At 37.7% G+C, this 9,479-nt stretch overlaps 1 protein-coding gene across 3 annotated transcripts; it reads right to left on the minus strand.

Moving 5' to 3' along the window:
• Positions 1–3,403: 3,403 nt before the first annotated feature.
• Positions 3,404–9,265, minus strand: LOC146659490 (myelin-associated glycoprotein-like). Of its 3 annotated transcripts, XM_085423574.1 has the most exons (9): positions 9,195–9,265; positions 8,555–8,896; positions 8,090–8,401; positions 7,245–7,508; positions 6,363–6,626; positions 5,066–5,371; positions 4,638–4,710; positions 4,109–4,202; positions 3,404–4,003 (listed from the first exon to the last, which is right to left on the minus strand). In XM_085423574.1, exons 1-9 carry the CDS (start codon positions 9,238–9,240, stop codon positions 3,572–3,574), a joined length of 2,133 nt encoding a protein of 710 aa, XP_085279700.1. In that variant the 5' UTR covers positions 9,241–9,265; the 3' UTR covers positions 3,404–3,571. The 3 variants fall into 3 exon arrangements, with proteins under 3 accessions (XP_085279700.1, XP_085279702.1, XP_085279701.1); XM_085423576.1 differs by lacking the exon at positions 7,245–7,508; XM_085423575.1 differs by lacking the exon at positions 7,245–7,508 and having other exon boundaries at positions 4,638–4,740.
• Positions 9,266–9,479: the final 214 nt, after the last annotated feature.

A 9,479-nucleotide genomic window follows, 5' to 3' on the forward strand; every position in this document is an offset into this window, starting at 1 on the left:
TGAAACCCATGCAGCTTTTATCTTTTTTCCCCATGTTTTCTCTCTCCTGTTTTCTCCCTCCCTCTCTTAGTCATTCCAAATTGACACTTGTTGTCTGTGTTTTTACATTGCATTAACTGTTTAAAAGCATTATCAGCAACAGAACTAAAGACAAAAGTGGGTCTTTATTACCAGTCATCAAACTCAGCAGATGAGCGGCCGCCATGAAGACAGCAGTCACTTTACAGCATCCGATAAGTCATCTTTGAAACACAGCAGCTGTAACATTGTATTTATAATACAGGTCATGATACACTGTGACACAAAATCAGTTACTGAGGAAGTGTATAGCACTACAGTTGATTTTTCTACACTAGAATCCTCAAGTTCTTCCAGGTTGAACAAAGCACAAAACTTAGCTTTACATTTGTAATACAGCTTTAGATCTTCAGAAAGGAAGTTCAATCTTTAAATCTTACAAGAACCGTACCTGGCTAGATAGATGCTGCTTCACTGTGTTTGTGATGTCCCAGTCTGTTTCTTTTCTCAAGTCACTTTAGATGACTTGAGAAATCTAAAGTGACTTGAGAAAAGACAAGCTTAGATGCTCTGCCACTTTCTCTGCTATTCAGCCTCAAACAGGAAACTGTTTCCTGTTTGAGGCTGACTAAGGCAGTCAGTCTGAACATGAGAAACACTGAAAGATTGAAAGAATGGCTGTCTTTGTTTCACTAAATTTCTAGTTTGCTACACTTTTTAATGCAATAAGGAGGAATGTAGGGACTTAAAATCAGGTTAGATCAGGTGATGAACAAAGATTATTATCAGCCAATGCAATGCACCCAGAACATTTACTCAGTGAAATGATGTCATACAGCTTAGAGGACAAAGGTACAAAAACCAAAATTTATTCGATATCTACCAGTCAATCCTCCCCATGTCTAGTGTGTAATAGCAAGTGAATGCGTTCTATGAATATGAAAGAGCAAATCCATGAGTGAACTCGAAAGCACCAATGGATTATGCAGAAAAAGTAGAATTGGGCTGAAAGATCTATCACTTTATTACCTATTCAGGTTGTAAATCATGTTGTAAAAAAGTAACTAAGTAACTAAGTAATTCATTACTTTTGAAAATAAGTAATCAGTAAAATAACGGGATTACCTTTTGGGGGAAGTAATCAGTAATTACTTACTGATTACTTTTTTCAAGTAACTTGTCCAACACTGGTGCTTAACTTCCAAAAAATGTTTGACAAAATAATATATTGAAAAAACAAAACAAAAAACAGAATCACTTGTATTTATGTTTAAGTATCATTCATTATATTTATAGCCCACAACAAGATAGAAAATTAAATTAAGCACAACTGACTGTGACTGCATATCATGATACTATAAATATATTAATATCACCTCTATATAGACATAGTTTGTGACTGGGTACACAATACAACAACTAATTATCAGAACAGTTAACAACACTTTTCCTGCAATTGCATGTTAATAAAACAAACAAACAAACAAAACAACTAAACAATAAGATTCAGATGTATGTTGTGATGTTGTGATGAAAGCGGCCTCATACGGCGTGTGATGCGCGGTGAGGGATGCCAAATGCCGATATCGGGAGCGAGTGGAGTCTCACTTCAGCCGGGGCGACACATGGAGCATTTGGCACGTACTACGCACAATCATGGATTACAAAGCCAGGGACACTGCGCCGACCAATGCCGACTCTGCATTCTCCAATGAGCTGTACCAGTTCTACGCCCGTTTCGAGGTTAGCCAGGCGGCTAATTCTAACAACTGCCTGACAACTGAGGACAGTGACGTCATCAGAGAGGGACCGGCGATCAGCATCGCAGAGCACGACATCCGAACAGCGCTGAGGAGAGTGAGCACAAGGAAAGCGGCGGGACCAGACGGCATCACCGGCCGTCTGCTACCATCATCTGAATGACTACCGGCCAGTTGCACTGACCTCGATGGTTATGAAGGTGTTCGAGAGGCTGTTGAAGAAAACCATCTCCTCTTCAATCCCAGACACCACAGGTCCGCTCCAGTTTGCCTACCGACTCAACAGATCCACGGAGAACGCCATCGCAGACATCCTGCACACCACCCTTAGCCACGTGGACAAGAAACAGGCTAACTATGTGTGAATGCCATTTTTTTAATTACAGCTCAGCGTTCAACACAATATTGCCCGGTAGATTGTTCACAAAGCTGAGGGATCTGGGACTCAACAGCCGTCTATGTGCATGGGTGTTGGACTTCCTCAATGGCAGAACTCAGGTGGTGAGGGTGGGTAGGTGCATCTCCGACAGCCTCACCATCAGCACAGGAGCGCCACAGGGATGTGTCCTCTCGCAACTGCTCTACTCCCTCTACACTTCAGACTGTGTGGCCAATACCATTGTGAAGTTTGCTGACGACACAGTGGTGTTGGGCACCATCTCCAATAACGATGAGGCGGCCTACATTGATGAAGTGAAGAATCTGGCATCGTGGTGCTAGAACAACCACCTCCAGCTGAACGTCGGCAAGACCAAGGAGCTGGTGGTGGACTTCAGAAGGAGTCAGCACAGAGACCACAAGCCCATTATCATTAATGGAGCTCTAGTGGAGAGGGTGCAGTTCTTCAAGTACCTTAGTGTCCACATCTCCTCAGACCTGGCATGGTCTGCCCACATTCAGGTCCAGACCAAAAGGCTAGGCAGCACCTGTACCACATACGACAACTGAGGAAGTTCAGGGTCTCTCCAAAGATCCTCAGGATTTTCTATACAGGCACTGTATAGAAAATCCTCACACAGGTTCTGTGTGAGAAGAGCATCCTCACACAGAACATCACATCCTGGTATGGAAACAGCTGTGTCAAGGCTAAAAAAGCACTTCAGAGAGTATCCGTACGGCAGAACACTGCTGCAGGACTGCTCTCCCTTCCCTACAGGACATTTACATCAGGAGATGCTGGACTAGAATAACTCAGATTTTGAAGGACCCATTCCCATCCCAGCAACAAACTCTTCCAGCTTCTGAAATCGGGCAGAAGGTTCCGAACAAAAACCGAGAGGCTCAAGAGGAGTTTTTATCCTCAGGCCATTTGTGTGCTGAATCATGTCCAGAGCTTCTCCTAGCTTCTCTAACAGGTCTCCTTGGACCGGTTGTAGCCACCTGGTAGTTACCAAGTTTAAGAAAATATCAGGCAGTGTCTGAGATACTGTGCCAGAGAAGCCTGAATGAAGGGATTGTAATTGTATTGCTCAATGGCCACATAGTGACTACATGTGTCAAGGACACACCCAGAGAACAGACCAGCTATTTATTTGTTTTGTAGTAAGCTCAACAATGCAAAAGGTTGCAATATGTTATGAAAAGTATTTGTCTGATTTCTTATTTCCTTCCATATTTGTCACATTAAAATGTTTCAGATAATCAAAATTTTTTAATAGATTTGGACTTTTTTTTTTTAAGTGAATTTTGAATTTACTTGAGTTATTTTTTCCAAATATTAAGATTAGTTTAATTTTGCACAAAGCAAGACATCAGGAAATATGGGGTAAATATTTTTTCACAGCACTATTTATCTATTTTTGCATAGCGCTTTGTTCTTTAAATTTGACTTGCGCATATTCACACCCCACTTCCTTCCTCATATTTCTAGGCTCCACTTGAGCATACAGGCCTCCCATTTCTACTGCATTGCTCACAGACTTTCTGTTAACTCCCCTCACCATGCACTTCTCCTCTTCCAAATAAGATCTGGCAGATGGATTCATGTCCAAAGACTTTTCACCCTTCTTTTTCTTGCTTTTCATTTTCCAGTTCACATCAGAGTAAATCAGTTCGCACTCGTCCTCTTTCTTGTCTGATTTTTTGCATCCTCCTTCTGCATGGTTTGGCCCAGAGTTTGGAAAGTTAGTGCTGCTTGGTCCAGCGATGTTTGCAGGGTGAAAATTTTCTGCCCCTCTCAGCCCATCAGCGTTTGCATAAATGCACTCTTCTGCTGTGTTTGGTTCCTACAATTACATAGAAAATATCAGTGGTAAAGATAATCTACTTCTTGCTGTATAGTTACAAAAGTATCAGCATTGGTCAACACTGTTAAAAGGAACTTTAAGCACCTCATTTCCTTCTTCAGTTAGAGGCTGACTTGTTGCAACTGTGTTGTTTTCGTCTGTTAAGTGACCTTTATTTTTACAGGGACTCTTCTGAGCCCTAAAAAATGAAGTAGAATATCAAGCATATATGCATACAATTCATACATCGTAGTTTTGCCACTATTTACATTTTAGTTCACAGCATGAATAGATTAATTGTCTACTAGCAAGCAATAATGCAGTTGTACATGCATTACTGAATGTTGACAGACAATGTAAACAGACGTCTTGAAAATGAATACATGCAAATATTAACCACCAGTAGCATGTCAAATGGACTGTCGATGAACAGATTTGATTGATATTACATTTAATCAATAGTGTTACCAATGTTGAGTATTAAATCAGCTGCAAAAGTGTTTTTTTAACAAACGAAGACCCAAATAAACAAAGTAATTATCAGCATTTAGTCAAATAGAATCAGGACAAATAGAGTTTACTGTTACAGTAAAGTGTGAAGGTTTTCTGAAAAAGTCTCATGTTGTTTACTTACCTGATAAAAAACACACATAGTAACAGTGCTAACAGTAGCACTCCAAGAGTGGATATTATCGCTGGATACAGAACTGAATTTAAAAAAAGAAAAAGAAAAAGACCTGTATATTAATCGTGTTGTCTTTAAAAAATAAGGTTTGTTTGAACTCACAACATACATTTTATGAAACTCCTAGTGTGTCTATTATAACTGGACTGAAGTAACCGATTCATTCTTTATATGGATTAGAGGGTATCTAAAACTTCTTGCAAAGAAATTGATTGCAAGTGAATCCCAGAGGAGCATAGATGTAATCCTAACATTATCTGTTAGTGGGCTCTGTAGAGTACACTGTATCACTGGCTAAGGTTTTAAACATCCTTGGTCTCCACTTTAGTACACATACAACTTAAGCAATAATATTTGCAAATGTACAAAAGACATACGTTGATGTTCTGTGGAAACTTGTTGGCTGCTGACACAAAATTGTTGACTGGCCGAGCCCAGAGAGTTGACGGTGCGACAAATCAAGGTGAGATGATTCTTCTTATGAGGCTGATTCAGAGTGAAGAAGCTCCTCAGAATTGTCCTGTTCAGAGTCTCATTGAATATTTCGCATTTAGAGTGATTGACAGTTAGTCCATTCAAATACCACTGTATATTGGGGGACGGGTTTCCCAGAGTCTCACAGGAACAGTTGAGCTGACTTTCTGTTGAGGTGCAGTGTGACGAGAACAGGATCTGTGGAGGGTCTATCATTGAAGAGAGAGAGAGCAGTTAGTCACAATCATGTTGAATACATTTTACAGAAATTACCAAAAACAAGCACTGATCATAGTTATCAATATGAAGCGAAATCCTTTTTGAACATAGGATGCTTTAAATTTTACTGACTTTGACATAATTTTCAGACTTGAGCTAAACAGACTGTTAACTTTAAATCTTTGATTCATAAAATGTGTTTGTTCCCCATCAGTTTTCACAGTTATCTTTAGCGCTGCATCACAAATACTTTCTTACTGCTCAGCTGGCATTACTGCAGAATGTCAGAGTGACATTGCTGCTTGTTGGTATCAGATCTGCTATGGTCTTTGGTTTCACACACACAGTTTTGAGTTTATGGACTTTAAATTCTTATATATGGTTAACATTATCTGTTTGGCTAGTAGTTACTTTATCACATCTTCATCTTCATGTATTTAGTTCTCTTAGTTGCAGTTTCTATTTGTATTAGAGTTTTTTTATTTCGCTCAGTATTTCTCTGTTTTCCTTCTCTGTATTTCCTTTCTTCAGTTTTGTGTCTGATTTTCCCTTTTTGTATTTTATATGGTTCCTAACTTTTTTTTTGTAATTGTGTAGTGCTCTTAAGTTTACTTGTCTCTTCTTCATTAATTGTCTTGACTTTTTGTGGGAGCCTCTTGTGACCCTCCTGTGTTTCATTAACTGATTACCCTTTGTGCATATAATGCTTTCTCCTTTGCTGCAGTCTGGTCCTGTCTGGTCCAGATGTGCTTGTGCCAGTTTTTAAGATATACCCATTTTTCCTCATTTGCTGGATTCTTGGCATTGTACTCTGTTTATATTGTCTCCTGCTCTGGCTAAACAAAGGTCATTTTTGTCATTGAATTAGTCTGCCTCTTTCTCTTTTCTTTTTTGTTGTTGAATCGTAATATTATACAAATGTACATGCAAATTAGATGTGGATAGAGAAAATGTTAAAGAGATGTAAAATGTGATATTTACATTGAACTTCAATTTGAATGCTGCTGGAACGTCCAACTCCAATCTCATTTCCAGCTTTGCAAAACAATATCCGTCTGTCTTTGGAGACTTTAATAGATAAATCCATTCCTGTCCCAATAAAAGTCTCCTGGTTTCCATCTGCACTGTACCAGGTGTAGTTTTCTACTGCTGGGTTGGCATTACTGCTGCAGGTTAGAGTCACGTTGCGGTTCTCTGGTACTGGACCAGAAGGACTGACTGAAACAGTAACGTTTTTAGGTGAATCTGAAAAAATGAGCACAGAAACATGCAGACTGAAATGTTAGGACAGTTTTATTTACAGAATAAGTGTAAATATTTGTAATACAGTAGTGCTTCAAATGTTTTTTTTTTTTAAATAATATTAAATACTCTTGAATGCATAACACAAAATTGTATCTTTAAATATTAGCAGAGAGCAAACCACACCAATATAAAGGTTTCATCTTAAGCAGAAACTGAAGAGTAAAAATGACAAGTTGTTTTTCTTGGCTTTTCTTTCTGAAGACTCTGTTCATGTCAAATGAAATAACCTTTTCTTCTGTCTTTAACTTTAACTGATTTATTGATGAAAGATTTAGAGCTATCTGAAGAAAGTTTGAATTTTTTTTAGTTCTTCTTACTATGTGCCTAATAATGTGGCTGTCAGAAATCCCTAATTTTAATAACCAATACTTAAATTAAATTAACTACTTGTAATGTGATTATTGTCAGTCTCATTATTTAACTCCACCCCAAAGATCAGTTAATGCTTTAGTTTCATTACAATAATTCATGTATTGTACATCCTTCAATCCCATTAATAGAATTCTAGTTGGGATATGTAAAGAGTAAATATGGAAAATTAATTTAATTAATACATACATTGAACATTTATTTGTAGGTTGCTTGATCGTTTAAATCCAAGTTCATTTGTAGCCTTGCAGAAAAATGTACTTTTGACTTTTGAAACGGTAACATTAAAAGAGCTTCCAGTCCCAATAAAAGTCTCCTGGTCTCCATCAGCTCTGTACCAGGTGTAGTTTTCTACTGCTGGGTTGGCATTACTGCTGCACGTCAGAGTCACTTTTTGGTTTTCTAATATTGGAGCAGAAGGACTGATGGAAATTTGTACATCTTTGGGTGAATCTAAAAATGAGTATTATGATAATGTGTTAAATGTAATATTACGTAAATCAAACATCAAAGGTCATTTTGCGCTTTAGCTGAACTATTAATAGAACTTATTACAGACCACAAAGCCAAATGTCTAAAATAAAACTGCAATTCTACTTTCTTGTTCGAGCTTTAGAGTGAATCTGAAAGTTCCGACAAGCTCATGTGTTAAATTAGAAACACTATAATGTTATAATAGGATGTAAATGAAAAGCTGCTGTTTAAATAAAAAACCACTGTGGAACATGACTCACTAAACGTGGTTTTGTTGTTAGTTTTGAAGACATCCTAAAGTAAAATACAAAGCTAACAAAAGAAAAACGTACATCGTTAAGACGATCACACATCAGTGTACAGTCTGCATGTATGAAATTAAAGTATGAAATTAAATTCAAACTTTTAAAGTCTTCATTATATTTTATAAAACCCAAAGACGTTGTTATGGCATACTCATAACATCACTGTAATTGACTGACCATTTTATGTCTAATTTAAACCAAGTCAAGAAAGTATATTATTGTAATTTCAGTTTAGAAGAGAAAAAATAAACTCACATGAAATATCAGGAGTTAAACTTGTTTCAGCAGTGACATCAGGGATACCATCTTGTTTCTGGTAGACAGCAGTGCAGGAGATTTTATTTCCATGATGGAGGTGAGAAGCATTGAAATTCATAACAGAGGTCCTGACTTTAGTTTTGTCCTGATTCTCCTGCAGTGTCTCCTGACTCTGACCCAGGTTAGGGCTCCATGTCAGAGCTGGAGGATGAGACCAACATGGAGCTGGAGCAGAGCACGTCAGACTCACTGAGGCTCCCTCCTCCACCTCCAGTGTGGATGGAGTCAGAGTCGGTGAGGGAGGATCATCTGTTGGGAAGATATTCTGGTCAGTCAATGAGCAGCAGTTTCAGTTTTTATATGCTGAGTAAAATCCAGTGAATTCAGAGCAAGCTCAAAGCAGTTCCACAAGTGTAATTTGTTCATGAATTGTCAGTAAATGGATGAAAAAAAAAATCTTACCTATGAGTGAAATATCTACACCAGCTTGGGTAAAAGTGAATTTCAGTGGATTATTACACTCCAGTCTGAAATAGTATTTAGCACTTTGAAGAAGACTTGCATTATTGAAAGTTGTGGTGCAGTCTTTCTTTGTTAAGTCTCCTGTCATTTCTTTAGTTGGCTTTAGTTTTGCATTTTCACTGGTAAATGAAGATGAATCACTCCAATATGCTTTACATGAATTATCTAAGTTCTTATCATGCGTGTTGTCTACATCGAAGGAGCAGGGGATGTTCACACAGGATCCTCTCAAAACATTTATCTTCTGTGGTATATTGACGTTGAACGTTCCGCACAGCGCACCTGAAACACAACACGATAAAAAACAACAACAATAACAACAAAAACCCAAACAGTTTTATCTCTTCCTTCATATTTATCGTGTTACAACGACTCAGTATTGAATTCAGATACTAATACAAAACACTTTTACTGTTAAATATCTCATCAATAAAAAGCCTTGGTACTTTACTGCACATTCATCTTGAATAGTGATGTCAGATAATTTAAGTAAATGATTTAAATTAACAATAGTGTATTATTATTATTATCAACTTTAATCATCTTTATGTAATGCACATGTCAAGTTTCTTTCACTCACCCTGCAGCAGAGAACAAACGAGAAGAAAAGTCAGAGTTCCAGCCATCTTTGTTGCAAGAGAGTGAAGTTTAAGGGAGTCTGAAGTTTACACAGGAAACAGTTTACATGATTATTTGTTAACCAAGGAAAAGCTGTTAAGATGTCATGTAAGGTCCAAATTACTACTGCTAGTTATTGTCACTTTGAAAAATATAGATACATAAATGTTCAGCCTTACAAAGATTAGAGTATATACATACAGTGTTGATTTCTCAAAGTTTAAACATTAAATGATGAAAGAGAAGA

Source organism: Rhamphochromis longiceps, linkage group LG11 (assembly GCF_057381845.1).
Source record: "Rhamphochromis longiceps isolate RC_006_pf linkage group LG11, R_longiceps_female_GT1.1, whole genome shotgun sequence".
In the NCBI taxonomy this organism is placed as follows: domain Eukaryota; kingdom Metazoa; phylum Chordata; class Actinopteri; order Cichliformes; family Cichlidae; genus Rhamphochromis; species Rhamphochromis longiceps.

Bases quoted from the DNA above. Each gene is read 5' to 3' on its own strand.
- LOC146659490 (XM_085423574.1), bottom strand. From the start codon at position 9,240: ATGGCTGGAACTCTGACTTTTCTTCTCGTTTGTTCTCTGCTGCAGG. The intron at 6,627-7,244 runs GTATGTATTAAT...TCATTTTTTCAG, and splicing joins CCTACAAATAAATGTTCAAT to ATTCACCTAAAAACGTTACT. The intron at 4,203-4,637 runs GTAAGTAAACAA...TTCATTTTTTAG, and splicing joins CTATGTGTGTTTTTTATCAG to GGCTCAGAAGAGTCCCTGTA.